Source organism: Asterias amurensis, chromosome 10, assembly GCF_032118995.1.
Source record: "Asterias amurensis chromosome 10, ASM3211899v1".
NCBI classification, from domain to species: Eukaryota; Metazoa; Echinodermata; class Asteroidea; order Forcipulatida; family Asteriidae; genus Asterias; species Asterias amurensis.
The window spans coordinates 2,547,051-2,563,117 of NC_092657.1; the positions used below are offsets into that span (position 1 = coordinate 2,547,051).

The following is a 16,067-nucleotide window of genomic DNA, read 5'->3' on the forward strand; positions in this document are numbered from 1 at the left end:
TTTTTATTTCCAAGACGAACGTGGGTAATTATCTGCACACGTTCGTCCTGGAAAAAAATGCCACACACCGGGGTCGAACCGGGAAAGCTAAACGAACGCACCCATTATTTATAAACAGCGCCCCCCAAAAACGAGATTCGAATTTTCATGGGGCGGGGTTTCACAGAGAGGTGTCAACGGCGAGGAAAGTTATAAGTCACGCGTCTGGAGGCACTTGACACGTTTGGTAAAATCATACATGACAGGGTCACTTGGATCCCAACATGTGGAATAAATTAATGCCTCAAAATGATCCCAATAACAAGCTTGCATAAAGTAACTAAGTTGTGTAAATTCAGGCTCAAGTCATCGAATTAATAATTTGCAAAAAAAATTGTAAATATAGAACCATGTTACATTACTTTCCTGCAGCTGGGGTAAAGGTCTTTTTGAGTGAGAAGTTGTAATAATGGTCCGAGATCAGTTAAAAGAACCAGTTTAACCCCTTGCAGTTTTTTAACATAAGATCTTGGCTCAAAAAGACGCATTTTTCAAAATTCGCCGGAAAATAAAATGGTCCCCTAATTAGTCAAAAGAACAAGTTTAACCCCTTGCAGTTTTTTTTTACAAAAAATCCTGGCTCAAAAAGTTCCAATTTTTTAAAATTGCTCGAAAAATAAAATTGTCCCAAATCAGTCAAAACAACAAGTTTAACCCCTTGCAGTTTTTCTAACAAAAAATCTTGGCTCATAAAGACGCATTTTTAAAAATTCGCCGGAAAATAAAATGGCCCAAAAATCAGTCAAAGAACCAGTTTAACCCTTTGTAGTTTTTTAACGAAGAATACTGGCTCAAAAAGGCCGAATTGAAAATACAAATGGCTGGAAAATAAAATGGTCCCAAATCAGTCAAAAGATCAAGTTTAACCCCTCACAGTATTTTAAACATAAAATATTGGCTCAAAAAGACGCATTTTTTAAAATTCGCCGGAAAATAAAATGGTCCCGTAATAAGTCAAAAGAACAAGTTTAACCCCTTGCAATTTTTTAAACCAAAAATCCTGGCTCAAAAAGGCCCATTTTTAAAAATTGGCCGAAAAGCAAAATGGTTCACAATCAGTCAAAAGAACAAGTTTAACCCCTGCAGTTTTTAAAACAAAAAATCCTGGCTCAAACGGACCCATTTTGAAAAATTGACCGAAAAATAAAATGGTTCAAAAGACTAGTCTTCTCACTTGGTGTATCTCAACATAATAAAAATTATGCACAAAATAACAAACCTGTGAAAAATTGAGCTTAATTGGTCGTCGAAGTTGCGAGATAATAGTGGAAGAAAAAACACCATTGTCACACGACGTTGTGTGCTTTAAGATGCTTGATTTCGAGACATCAAGTTCTAAATCTGCGGTCTCGAAATCAAATTCATGGAAAATTACTTCTTTCTCAAAAACTACTCCACTTCAGAGGGAGCCGTTTCTCACAATGTTTTATACTATCAACCTCTCCCCATTACTCGTTACACAGAAAGGTTTTTGCTAATAATTATTTTGAGTAACTATCAATAGTGTCCACTGCCTTAAATACCAAGTAAGTTTTTATGCTAATATTTTTTTTGGAGTAATTATCAATAATGTCCCCTAGGTCATTGTACTTGAATTGTAAAAATAAAAGGACTTTCTGTTTGGGTGAGTCATAATTATACTACTGGTACACTTTTTAAAGGCTTTATTATAAATTATTATATAGGCACGTGCTACGCAGCCAATCATGCGTGACATCAATACATGGCGGAAATGTACTAATAAAGTGAACCTTATGTCTCATACATGGTGGAAAAATACTAGGTATAAGCACAGGTTTGTGATGACACCATTGTAAGCATGAAATCTGTTATGTGAGTAGTGGTGGCTCTGACAAGAGCAGGGCTCAATTTCATAGAGCTGCTAAGCACACACAATTCTTTAGCATGACATTTCTTTCTTGATAAAAACAGGATTACCAGCAAAAATTCCATTTGGTGCGTTTTACTTGTTACTTGTATATTCAGCTGTTGTTTGCTTATTCTGAAAATCACGAGGAAATTTGCTTGGTAATCTTGTTTTTATCAAGGAAGAAATTTAATGCTTAGCAAAGTTTTGTGCTTAGCAGCTCTATGAAATTGGGCCCTGGCTTGTACTGCTCGACGTTTCGGTCAGTGCGCTCTGACTGTCTTCTTGAGAATGCTGGACTCTGCTGTGTGTGAGAGGATAGGGTTGGATGATGGTTTTCTGGCAACCTCAGAGCCACAATCTTCTCAGAAGAGGTTTAACACGGTGTCACTACTTACTTAAAGGAACGTTACAGAATTGGTAAGAAACAAAAATCGTGAAGATCACAGATTTATATAAAACTTACACGGTCTAATGATGATGATAGAAGAAAACATCCTTTCAAACATTTCTGTCTGAAATTTCATATGAGAAACAAATAGTCTAATTTCGCGTTTGGAGTTTATCGCTCAGGGAGCGTTTTATTCATTTTTGTTTCGGCATCGATGCAATGCAAAATTTGTAATCGGTTTTTCACTATTCTCTCGTGACCCAGATGGCCGATCGATCTCAAACATCTACAGGGTTGTCAGTTTATATATATGGTGGATTACATAAAGTGCTTACACTGCCAGCAACATTTTTGCAAGCAAAACCAATTCTGTAATGTTCCTTTAATATTAGAAACTATACCAAACGGAAAGAAAGCAGCACACACATAACGAGTTTGTTTTTCTTTTTCAAAGAGCTTCCTCTTTTTTAATAAACAGGATCAATGTAGTACAATCGTTAAAATGAATATTTCAACATTTTAAAGAACATGTTTTATAAATCCTTTTTAGCAAAGTTGAATTTATGATACAAAATTATTTTCTAAGACTAGCTTTATAAAAAAAACTGTATCAAGCCTCGTCATTACGTCACCGTAGTCGATTACACATGTTTGGTAGTAAAAAAAAAAAAAATATTTCTATTCACAGGATTTCAGTGTTAGATGCTGGGTACCAGTCCACAGCTATCAAGGTGCGCTGTTAGACCATAGAGCTATATATAGCTCTATGTGTTAGACAGACTGAACGCAGAGCCGTTATGCACGGCGCAAGTCATAGGCACACATTATAATTTTTTAAAAAAAATATCTGCTTGAGGGCACCCTTCACAATTTTTTTGGGGTGCGTTAGTTTAGTTTCCCTGGGTAGACCCCGGTGTGTGGCGGTTTTTTTTTTCCCAGGACGAACGTTTGTAATTATCTGCACACGTTCGTCCTGGGGATAAAACCCCACCACACACTGGGGTCGACCCAGGGAAGCTGAACGAACGCACCCTTTGTGTGTGCAGGTATTCCGTAGTTTGTTGCATAAGAAATGATGGAAAAGCCGATAAGCAGGTGAGCCAAAACTCGTTACCATCTAGTCTTAACGAACTCAGAGAAACACATTACCTTCGTGTTGGGAGCTTTTGGCTTCACAAAGCATTTGTTGTGAAATTGATTTGGTTCGAAAGATATTATTTTTTTAGAATATAAAATATTTCTGCTAATCATCAGCTTTTCGATTTGGTAACTGATGATAAATGGGAGACTTTGGAACTCTAGGTGGCAGCCGACTTAACAGGTAAATTGTCATTGTTTATGCATTTCTGCGCATGCGCAACTTACCGAGAACAGTGGATGTTACCTTAGTCTGCTGCCACCAAGCGTCCCAATGTCCCCCATTGTTTGGTTTGTTTGATGCTACGTTTCCCGTGAGAATGCACGTCATAGACTTTCATTGTAAGTTAATTTAATATCAATGCACACAACGTTACTTCTTGATCAGTTATTTAAAGATCCTTTCTGGACCCAATTTCATAAAACATATAAGCAGCTGATTTGTGCTTACGGAGCGTCACTTAGCAGAAATTCAATTTCATAAAGCTGTATACCGTAAGCAAGGGTAAATGCTGGCTGGCTAGTCTGCGGTAAGCACACAAGTGACGTAACAATGCAAATCCATGGTGAACGTGCATGCACGCCTTGAAATTGTCTGCTTACTTGAGAAATCATATAGTGAAATACGTTTATGCTTACGCACATTTTTCGGCTACAGTAAGCACAACTTGCTTACGGGTAAACAGCTTGATATGAAATTGGGCCCGGGTTATATAACACTATTAAAAAAAAATGCTGTATATAGACGAAAGATACCGAGCTACTAAAGTGTTTGTAAAATAACACACTATTACTCCTGCATGCAAGCAAGGAGGAATTTTAACCTACAGTTTTGACCTACAGTTTTACAGAAAATTTGACCTACAGTTAAAAACTGTAGGGCAATTTCGCAACAACACATCTCTAAGGAAGTATGTCCAATTATCCAATGAAATCTTTGGGCAAGTAAGATCAGTACATGTCTTTATATACTAGTACAGGGGACCAGTCTGGCTCAAAACGAGTGTTCGGCCTTGGAGAACATGGAGCTGACAACAGAGGGCGTCCTATAAAATTGATTGCTTGAGATCAGTGGCAGATCATACTGCATTCTTGCTGTATATGAAAGTCTACCGAACATTCTTATTTGTTGTGAATTTTGGGGTGTATTGTGCCTGCATGCAAATGCGAAGAAGAAAATTATCTGTAAAGCTGTAGGTCTGAAAAACTTTGCGCTGCTGTTCCACACCTCTTAGAGATTTAAGGCACTGGACACTAGCTATTGGTAAGACTACTCAAAATAAATGTTGGCATAAAAACTTACTTGGTAACAAGCAATAGAGAGCCGTTGGTATTAGAAAACATTGTTAGAAACCGTTCCCTCTGAAGTTACGCAGTTTTCGAGAAAGGAGTAATTTTCCACTAAAACGTTTGAATTTGATTTCGAGACCTCAGAACTAGATTTTGAGGTCCCGAAATCAAGCGTCTGAAAGCACACAACTTCGTGTGACAAGGGTGTTTTTTCTTCCATTATTATCTCGCAACATCGACGACCAAATGAGCTCAAATTTTCACAGGTTTGTTATTTTGTGCATATGTTGAGATACACCAAGTGAAAAGCAAATGTGTCCAGGGGTTGATTTCACAAAGGTAGTTCTTACTTATAGGACTAGTCCTAGGCAATGCTAAGAGATAGGACCAGTCCTAACTCATCCTAACTTAGGACTGGTCCTATCTCTTAGCATTGCCTAGGACTAGTCCTAAAGTTAGGAATACCTTTGTGAAATCCACCCCAGTGCCTTTAAAAGATGATTAAGGAGCACAAGGTCATGACTCTTGCTCGGTTTGGTTAGATAGAAGTTTTTACATCATACCGAGGAAACTAGCAATGATCAGAGAGGCGAAGGTAACGTAGCTAATCCCAGTTGTACTTGCAGAGTTGCACAGGTTTCCATCGCAGCAGCAAACGCTTTCGCCTCCGCTAGTCTCACAGCCATTCCCAAGGAGACTGCAGACACCGAGCGTCGAGCAGGAACGGCTGATAAGACCATTTGAGCCTGTCGTTTTCTGAAATAAAACAAACAAGAGAGCTTTAGAAGTGCCAACTTTAAAATTGAGATCCTGGGATAAATTACTGCACAATAATGCTGTCAACATGTGAGATCACGACACCTCGAGATAATTTACATCAGGATGACGACATTTTGAAAATAGGTGGTCCCATGGTGTGATAAAGGCCCTGGTTGCCTCCATGGTGAGATATAGACCCCAGGCATCCATGGTGTGATATAGACCCTGGTGACCTCCATGGTGTGATATAGACCCTTGTGGCCTCCTAGCCCTATATATGACGCTTCCTTTGTACACATATACACTGTAGTACAATTCGAAAGTATAAGACCAGCAGGGCTAGTGACCTCCATGGTGTGATAAAGGCCATGGTGACCTTCACGTTTGATGGTGACCTCCATGGTGAGATATAGACCCTTGTGGCCTCCATGGTGTGATAAAGGCCCTAGTTTTTAGTGGCCTCCATGGTGTGATATAGACCTATAGTGGCCTTGGTGTGACATAGGCGCTAGTGGCCTCCATGGTGTGCTATAGGCCCTTGTGGCCTCCATGATGTGACAAAGGCCCTGGTGGCCTTCATGGTGTGATATAGACCTACAGTGGCCTCCATGATGTGATAAGGCCATATAGTGGCCTCCATTGTGTGATATAGGCCCTAGTTTTTAGTGGCCTCCATGTTGTGATATAGACCTTGGTGGCCTCCATGGTAAGATATAGACCCTTGTGGCCTCCATGGTGTGAAAGGCCCTAGTTTTTAGTGGCTTCCATGGTGTGATATATAGGCCCTGGTGGCCTCCATTGTGTGATATATAGGCCCTAGTCGCCTTCATTGTGTGATAAAGGCCCTAGTTTTTAGTGGCCTCCATGGTGTGATATATAGACCTTGGTGGCCTCCATTGTTTAATATAGGCCCTGGTGGCCTCCATGGTGTGATATAGGTCCTGGTGGGTTCTATAATGTGTAGTGTCATACGTGTCATGGTGGATAGCAAAGGTCATTATAACTAACCCAGCACTTGTTCTCGTATAATGGTGAGGATGAGCAATCGGTCTGCTTCACTGAACTACTCCCTGAAAATGGGTCACCGCAATCCGAACTCCCGGTTCCAACGCAATCGTAACAACTGATCCCAGGTGAAAATTCCAGTTGAAACCAGTTCAACTGGTTTTAACTGGTCCCAACTGGTCCAGTTGAACTGGGATTTGGTAACTGGTTTAACTGGTTTTTAACTGGTTAACTGGTTTTGAACTGGTTTGACTGGTTTCGAACTGGTTTGACTGGTTTTGAACTGGTTTAACTGGTTTCGAACTGGTTTTAAACTGGTTTGACTGGTTTTGAACTGGTTTTACTGATTTGAACTGGTTTTGAACTGGTTTAACTGGTTTCGAAATGGTTTAGCTGGTACAAACTGATTTGTGACTTGTCTGAACTGGTTTTCATCTGGTACCAACTGGTCCAACTGATTTTGAGTGCATCAACGGTTGTCACCAGTTAGCAGGTTTGCTTATGTTATGACTGACAGACAGACAGTCTGACAAACATGTAGCCCGGCGGACAGTCAGTCAGCCTAAAACTTTTGTCAACATCACCAATAGTGCTATGATTTTAGTCATGCTAAGATCAAGTACATTACTTCAGCAAGTTCCGATCCAAGTATACACTTTTTGGGCTTTGCTTTCTACCTATGGTGTGTAATTTTGAAGTGCGCTGACCAATATGATACACCAAAATTTGTTTTAGTACCAAATTATAACTACATGTATATAAACGTACACACATTTAAGTGTAACTTTTGTTATACCTACAATGGTTTTGAATAAAGATAGAGTTCTATATTTGTGCATAATTAATTAGATCCCGCCCATTTAATTCTAACAAATTGCATTTATGTTTTTGTTCAGTATAATATTTACTTTAATTTGGGGATGTGAATTTAATGAGTGGATTTCCATTTTTTGTATAAACCATCAATGATGGGCAACTGTGGCAAACAAAACACAAACAACAATCTGGTTCCAACTGGTCCCTGTTTAAGAATGACAGTTTTGGTAACTGGTTTCAACTGGTCGATGTTCATGAGAATTATTAAGACCAGTTGGTAACTTTTTCCTTCAACTGGTTTCAACTGGTCCCTGTTCATGAGAATAACCAGTTGGTAACTGATCCTTTCAACTAGTTTCAACAATGGTTTCTGTGGGTGAGAAAATCCAGTTGCTTAATTGGTTTCAACTGTCCCTGTTCATAAAAATTAGTGTGACCAGTTGGTAACTGGTTCCTTCAACTGGTTTTAACTGGTCCCTGTTCATGAGAATAACCAGTTGGTAACTGGTTCCTCCAACTATATAATTTCAACTGGTCCCTTTGGTAATTATTTCCAGTTGGTAACTGGTTCTTCCAACTGGTTCCTGTTGACACCACATGAATGGCCAGTTGCTAACTGGTTCCTCAACTGGTTGCAACTAGTTCCTGTTGACACAACAAGAATTACCAGTTGGTAACTGGTTCCTTCAACTGGTTTGAACTGGTTCCTGTTTACACCACAATAACTACCAGTTGGCAACTATTTCCTTCAACTGTTTTCAACTGGTCCCTGTTTACACCACAATATTACCAGTTGGCAACGACTTCCTTCAACTGGTTTCAACTGGTCCCTGTTGACACAACAAGAATTACCAGTTGGCAACTACTTCCTTCAACTGGTTTCAACTGGTCCTCGTTGACACAACAAGAATTACCAGTTGGTAACTACTTCCTTCAACTGGTTTCAACTGGTCCCTGTTGACACAACAAGAACTACCAGTTGGTAACTACTTCCTTCAACTGGTTTCAACTGGATTTTTTTCAAACCAGTTGAATCCAACTGGTACTAGTTGGACACCAGTTAATTCCAGTTGAACCCAGTTGAAACCAGTTGACTGTTCAACTGGTTTCAACTGGATTTTTCACCTGGGATTGCATTCCCGAAATCTGAACATAGAGATGACAATTAAAGGTACATTACAAAATCGGTTTTGCTATCAAGGAATTTGATAGAGCTGCTAAGCACAGAAATGTGCTTAGCATGAAATGTATGCCTTGATAAACACAAGATTACCAACCAAATTTCCACATGATTGTCAGGATGAGCAAACATCAGCTGAATACCAGTAACAATTGCAATACGCAACAAATAATGGAAACTTTATTGGTAATCTTGTTTTTATCAATGAAGACATTTTATCAAGGAACGAAGAAATTCGAAGAACTTCGTCTCGGTAAAATTATCAAGAACCAGGCCTCGTTGGGATTAAACCACTAGTTGAAAACCTCTTCACCACACATTGATTCCCTTATTCTTTCCAGCTCATCTGAAAAGAACAAAACAAATTGATCATTTCTAAGAGAAGTTATGCCAGTGTTACTGAAAGCACTCAAGTTTTTAGCTGCAGCTGTCTATGGAAGTAATGTTTGACTGAATCTAATCATCTGAGTAAATACAGCAAAGGGTGTAACAAAGCCATTCATTTGTTTTGTCATGTATTCCGTGGACAGCTTTTTTTTTATGCAAGTCGCCTGACTCACAAGGCCTGAAGGCCACTTCAAGGTGTGGCCTACAATTATTTTTTTCCAGAGGCCGTTGCCACCTACTCCTAGGGCTGAAACAGGGTTACCCATTTTACAGTACATACGAATGTAGGCTTGGGTATCATCAATTCGAAGCCAGGCCGGTAGAGCAGAAAGCACTACCTCCCCAATTTAATGTAGCAAGTGTCACGACCGGGATCCGAACCCACACCCTGCTGATCAAACACCAGTGCTTGAACCCGGTGCTCTCAACCGCACGGCCATGACACTGCCACTTGCAAATAATGAGTACCTTAATTGCTTTAAAAAAAAAGACATAACTCCTCTTAGGAATGATCAATTTCTTTTATTCTTGTTTCCAATAAGCAGGAGAGAGTGCTTGTTAAATATATTTTTAAAGGAACGTTACAGAATTGGTAGGAAACAAAAATCGTGAAGATCACATTTTACATAAAACTTACATGGTCTAATGATGATGATAGTAGAAAACATCCCTTGAAACATTTCTGTCTGAAATTTCATATTTGATGAGAAATAAATAATATAATTTCGCGTTTTGAGTTTATCGCTCAGTGAGCGTTTTATTTATTTTTGTTTTGGCATCGATGCAATGCGAAATGTGTAATCGGTTTTTCACTGTTCTTTCGTGACGCAGATGGCCGATCGATCTCGAACTTCTACAGGTTTGTCAGTTTATGTATATGGTGGATTACATAGAGTGCTTACACTGCCAGCAACTTTTTTGCTAGCAAAACCAATTCTGTAATGTTCCTTTAACTGAACTTGTGAGAGTCATTTATTAAAATTGTTTGTTTTAAAAAACATCACCAATCCCCGTCAACTTCTGTTTGGCTCTCCCGTATTATTATTATTTTTATTTGACTCACCGATAAATGCAGCAATAAACACGATTGCAATGAACGCCTTCATTGTTCTTGATAACAAGTTTCGTCTGGCGGTAAGTAACGTTATCCGGGCCTTTCCAACAAACCTAAGCAAAAATTTGAATTAAATTTAAGTTATATCTATACTTAAAGGAACACGTTGCCTTGGATCGGTCGAGTTGGTCTTTGAAAAGCGTTTGTAACCGTTTTTTATCAATGCATATGGGTAGAAAGATGTTGTAAAAGTAGAATACAATGATCCACACAAACATGCCTCGAAATTGCGTGGTTTTCCTTTTACCTCGACGACTAACACGTCGGCCATTTATGGGGGGTCAACATTTTGTCTCCCATAAATGGCTGACCGTGTTCGCACAGTAGAAGAAAAACCACGCAATTTCGAGGCAAACTTGTGTGGATCATTGTATTCTACTTTTAAAACATCTTTCCAACCATATGCATTATATAAAAAACGGTTACAAACGCTTTTGTTTTTACCAACTCGTCCGATCCAAGGCAACGTGTTCCTTTAAGTATAATAATATGCAACATAAAATGCATAACATCATAAACACGTGAAATGTTTTACTCAAATGGTCATTGAAGTTGCGAGATAATAAAGGAAGGAAAAACACCCTTGTCATACGACGAAGTTGTGTGGTATCAGATGCTCGATTTCGAAGCATTCGAAGTGAGAAAACTGGTCTTTGACATTTACCATGTCCGTTTTGTTTTAATGTACCATACCAATATTGGCTTTAAGCCTTATTTTGTGGCGAACCTGCATTAAAAAAAATTAAACAATATTTTGACAATTGTTTTCAGTGTTTACTCTTATAAAAAAATTATAGTTTTTTCAAACAAAATTTATTAAATTCACCTTACCTTTTGTATCCAAAATAATTTTCTGGGTCTGGTGTTGACTGGTTTGATAACGAGCAAGCAATGTTTCGTGGAATGCAATCAGCTCCTTAATAAAATGTTCCCTAAACCACGTGACACTCTTTAGGGCGCGTCGCCATGTGACTTCATTCCTCCAATCAAAACCCAGAGTCGAACAACGGAACAATTATGACTCAAAACTGCCACTGCTTAGAATGACTGTCACCTTGTCAGACGCAGCAAACCATTCGATGACGTCTGCCGTACATTTCGAACTTTGTTACTGTTTGACGAAAACCTGGAATGACGTCCAAAGCTATTCGAACGCACCGGGGCAGACCGGGAATGACGCAGGGAAGCTAAACGAACGCACCCATAGATCAAAGAGCCTCGACTATAAGGCCAAGTCCATTGGGCAACGGAGGCTTGCCGCAGTGTAATTCCAGATCTGGGCCCAATTTCATGAAGCTGCTTCTGCACAAAATGTTGCTAAAGCAAAACAATTCTTTGCTGGCTACCGGCTAAGACTCCACTCAATTGTTATGCTAAGTAAACATCAGCTAAATACCGGTCACAAGCAATGTATATGGCATGAAACTGTCAGTGGGCCTAAACATGTGTAAACTAAGCAAGCTATTTTCAATTTTATAAGCTGCATAGCACCAAAAATTGTTAAGCATGACATTCTTCCTAGGTAAAAACGGGATTACCAACCGAATTTTAATTTGTTGCATATTGCGTGTTACTGTTGATTGCTTATCCTGAAAATCACGTAAAAAATTGGTTGGTAATTCTGTTTTTATCGAGGCAAACATTTAATGCTAAGCAAATTTTTGTGCTTAGCAGCTCATTGAAATTGGGCACAGGTCTGAGTTAAAATAACACGCACAAATGTACACAAATAATGCTTGCGGAGGTTTGTGTGCCCCCCCCCCTTCTCTGCCCCTACTCCAACCAAACAAGCGTGTTGATCGACACCCCTCTATGATGAGTGGCATGGTCCACCTTGAGGATATCGTGACAAAGGCCCTTTTCGAAACCACGGCTTCGGCTTCAGGATCCGTCCTCTCTATCCTGAAGCCCTGAGTGCCTACACGCACAGCACACACAATATTGTCAAAACAACCGCGGGGCCAAGCTAGCCTGAAGCCGAAGACGTCGTTTCGACAAGGGCCACCATAATTAGCCGACCAGGTAGTTTAACCACAGTGGGATTATTACGATATCTTATACGCACCTCCCTGTGTGTTTATAAAGAAATGCACATGGGAAACGGTTCCTTAAAATTATCTTCAAAAAGGCGCAAGACGTCCATAGTTTATTGCCATTGTATCTGACATGTGACACTTTGTCCATAGCACACATTGGTTCACATTTCGTCTCATAATATTTGAAACAGATCTCATACGTCTTGGACTGAAAAGTGACTGAAACTCCACCTTTCTCCTTGAAATACGTCTGGGCTTGGATGGAGAACATTCCCTGAAATCATCGTGAAATTCACAGAGGCCACGATAAATGGCTCTGAGACTCTTTTTCAAGATTGTTATATTAAATTAAAATTCCTTTAAAGACACTTGACACCTTTGGTAATTGTCAAAGACCAGTGTCCTCACTTGGTGTGTCTCAACATACATCTGCACACAAAATAGCAAACCTGTGAAAATTTGAACTCAATTGGTCATCGAAGTTGCGAGATAATTATCGAAAATTACGTTTCAGAGGGAGCCGTTTCTCCCAATGTTTTATATTATCAACAGCTCCCCATTGTTAACTCTTACCAAGCAAGTTTTGCTAACAATTATTTTGAGTAATTACCAAGTGTCCAGTAAAAGGAGAAAATAGTTCCTTGAATTTGAGCCCAATTCTGCACTTCACTGAGATTTCACGGTGGTTTCACAGTAATTTTTTCTTCATATTGTCAGTGGACCCCCCCCCCCCGGCTCCTGTCCCCAGTAAGTTCAACAACTAAAAATACAAACCAAAAACCCCGTACAACAAACAGTTATTTCAACCACAAGTAAAATGTCCATCTCACAGATAACAGCAATGCAACGATCATCGCCGTGTCAAAGGTCGTTGAGTTTGCGCTGTTGCACAAATCACCAAAGCAACAATGGTCGCAGACAACTTGACCTTCGAATTTCTTGCATCCTTTGTCGTAGCATGTTCGCTCTGCGCATGCTCGAACTACACTCGTCTTGCCATTGGCCAGATACGTCTTGACTTTCTGAGGGGAACAAAGAACAAAAACATAATTTATTCATACATTCATTTATTCATTTATTTATTAATTTATTCAGGATAGCCTTATCAGTGTACTGTCATCCCAAAATTGTGTTAGGTAAACAGTCACAATTTAGAGCAGAAAGAAGAGCAATGCAATACGGGTGCTTGAAATAGTGTTGCACAAGAAGACCCAAATCAAATGCCACCGGGGGCACGATGCTACCTACTCCAGGGTCTGAAACATGGTTAACCTTCGTCCTTCGGATGGGACGTTAAAGCCATTGGTCCCGTGTGTTGTGTAACGCACGTAAAATAACCCAGTGTACTTTTCGAAAAAGCCCGCTGTTCTGGATGCGGCTGCTGTATGCGCCGTAGCACCTTTTAAACCATTATAAGGTGCTAAATAGAATTCATCACTGCAATAACCTATATTTCTGAAAGTGTGCATATACTCAGCGCCTTGAGTACCTTGTTTGGTTTGTATATACGTGCGCTATGTAAGACTTCGATATTATTTTTTCCTTTTTCGATTTACCCTGCATTTTTCGTAGACATTTGGATCGCATTCTTTCGAGAAAGGTGGGTCCAGATCATAGATTTGGTCATCGCATTTGGGATCTCCTGCTCCGAGCTCAGTAAGTGTACACTCGTAGCACTGAATGGCGAGGCAGCAACCTATGGTTAAAAGGAGATTGACAATGGGAGACTTTGGAACGCTAGGTGGCAGCAGACTTACCAGGTATTAAATTGTCATTGGCATTACCGAGAACAAAGGATTTTACCTGGTTAGTCTGCTGCCACCAAGCGTCCCGAAAGTCCCCCATTGGATTTAGTGGTTGAAAGGAAAAGTTAAAGAAGTCCACATGTAAAGGGACTTGAAACGCTATGGGTGCGTTCGTTTAGCTTCCCTGTGTCGACCCCGGTCTGCCCTGGTACGTTCGAATAGCATTGACGGGTGCTCACTCGGGTCAGCCCGCAGTGCCCTGCTTGTGGAGTGGGTCACTTGGGGGGGGGGGGGGGCGTCAGGGGCTCACCCGAGTGAGCACCGCGGGGTCGACCCAGGGAAGCTAATCGAACGCACCCTATGTAGACTTAAGAATGGTTTGAAGCTTTGCATGGTGTGGATAAAACAATAACAGGAAACTATAACCAAATAGCGGGGTACAGCCATTTGGAAATGTTGTGCCTTTTGTGGTTGTGTTAGCTCTGAAATGGTCCAGTGTGGTCTCGACGTTTCGAACAGTATACGCTGCTTGTCTTCAGGAGATTTGTACATGTCCACACTGTGCTATTTACACTGTTGAAGAACTAGGATTTGTCTGCAATGTACAGAACAAAGGAATGTCCACAGAGTGACTGCAACACAGAGCTGCAGTGGGCTTATGGAAGAGTCCTTGTGGGGTCTTGTACACGTTGTTACAATAGAACCACAAGGGAATTCCTTGTTCTTGTTGGAGACACAGGGGATTTTTTTTTTAAGAAAATGGAATAATTAGAGATCAACAATGTTAGGACCCCACAAGCCGGATCCGTAGAGTTGCGTGCATGCATTGCGTGCACGCATTGCGTGCATTGCGTGCATGCATTGCGTGCATGCGTGTGTATGTGATGGGGAGGGATGGTGGGGGGGGGGGTCTCTGCTACATGTCGAGCATGCGGACATATTAATTATGAAATGATGTCTTACTGATTGTTGAAGCAAGCAAAACCAACTGGAAAGTTAACTCCATTGCTCGTCTAGTGATTAGTCCTCGAGAATCCCTTGGAAGAAAAATTTATAAAACAGAGTGAATACTTGGACGACTCTGTACGAAAAGAATCTTTGTGAAAAAAATACAATTGGTTTTGGATATACAATAGTTTGCTTCTTAAATTTACTGGCCCAAAACAACAAGCCTTGTCTCGCCAAAGAGAAATTTACGATCGAAGATTACTTACTGTATTATAAAAACAGGGATAACAATAATGTTTAACTCTAGTCTGAAAGCAGATTGATTATGAAATTCTTATTACAGCCATTATTATCTAACTTATACCATCCCTTTAAAGGCACATAGACACATTTTTGTTAATGACCTGGGCCCAATTTTCATGGCTCTGCTTACCGCCGAATTCTACGCTTACGGTCACGATTCCCCGCTTACTTGCAAGCGCCGAATTTCTGCGCTAGCCTTGTAAGCCTAGAATGCCTAGTAACGGGGAGTACGCCCGCGCAGAAGCCCAAATTCGCCGCAAACCCGTGAAATACGCTTGCCGTAAGCACAGAATACCCTGCTTCCTTAAGTGCCGATTATGTGCTTACGGTAAGCAGAGCCATGAAATTGGACCCAGTAGGCCCTGTTCTCATCTTGGAGTGTCCCAACATAAAAATTGCAAGAGAATAATAAAACAAGCACAGCCATTGTTACACAAATCTTGTGTGCTTTCAGATGATGCATCGACAAGGCTTCTAGATGCGATCTTTTATCATTTTTGTGTTTGTGTTATTGCTTTTTACTTGCCATCTTTTGTTTAAGTTTTTACTGCAATTTTAGAATGTTTAATGTATAGTATATAAATGTGTATTTTTTATGAGCTAGGTCTGGGAGGGCACATCTTATTTTGATGACAGTTTTTTGACTTTTGCCCTTCCCTGGACGGCCTGTGCTTGTTTATTGTTTTGCTTTTTTTGTCCGAAGAATTAAAATAAAATAAATTAATTAATTGAGCGAGATATTACATCTTTCTCAAAAGCTATAGGCAGTTCAGAGGGAGCCGTTTCTCTCAATGTTTTATACTATCAACATCAGCTCTCCATTGCTCGTTACCAAGTTAATGTTTATGCTAACAATTAGTTGGAGTTATAACCAATGTGTCTAGAGTCTTCAATAACACAATTAAATGGAAGTAATTACATCAAAGTTACTCTGTTTACATTGATGCAAACTTACTGTGTATCCGTCGAACTAAGGCACACTGTTACAAACGGGTAAGGTGACAACAAACTCGTACATGGCGGCCATTGATGGACTTTGAGCCTCTCTAT

At 40.1% G+C, this 16,067-nt stretch overlaps 2 protein-coding genes across 2 annotated transcripts; both read right to left on the bottom strand.

Annotated features, from left to right (window-relative positions):
* Positions 1–2,731: 2,731 nt before the first annotated feature.
* Positions 2,732–11,947, bottom strand: LOC139943113 (uncharacterized). Its single transcript, XM_071939930.1, has 5 exons — positions 10,817–11,947; positions 9,935–10,038; positions 8,434–8,450; positions 6,492–6,608; positions 2,732–5,480 (listed from the first exon to the last, which is right to left on the bottom strand). Exons 2-5 carry the CDS (start codon positions 9,975–9,977, stop codon positions 5,277–5,279), a joined length of 381 nt encoding a protein of 126 aa, XP_071796031.1. The 5' UTR covers positions 9,978–10,038; positions 10,817–11,947; the 3' UTR covers positions 2,732–5,276.
* Positions 11,948–12,093: 146 nt separating this feature from the next.
* On the bottom strand, positions 12,094–16,067 carry LOC139943112 (uncharacterized). Its single transcript, XM_071939929.1, has 4 exons — positions 15,973–16,067; positions 14,730–14,803; positions 13,578–13,717; positions 12,094–13,043 (listed from the first exon to the last, which is right to left on the bottom strand). The coding sequence occupies exons 2-4, from the start codon at positions 14,770–14,772 to the stop codon at positions 12,819–12,821; spliced, it is 408 nt and encodes a 135-aa protein (XP_071796030.1). The 5' UTR covers positions 14,773–14,803; positions 15,973–16,067; the 3' UTR covers positions 12,094–12,818.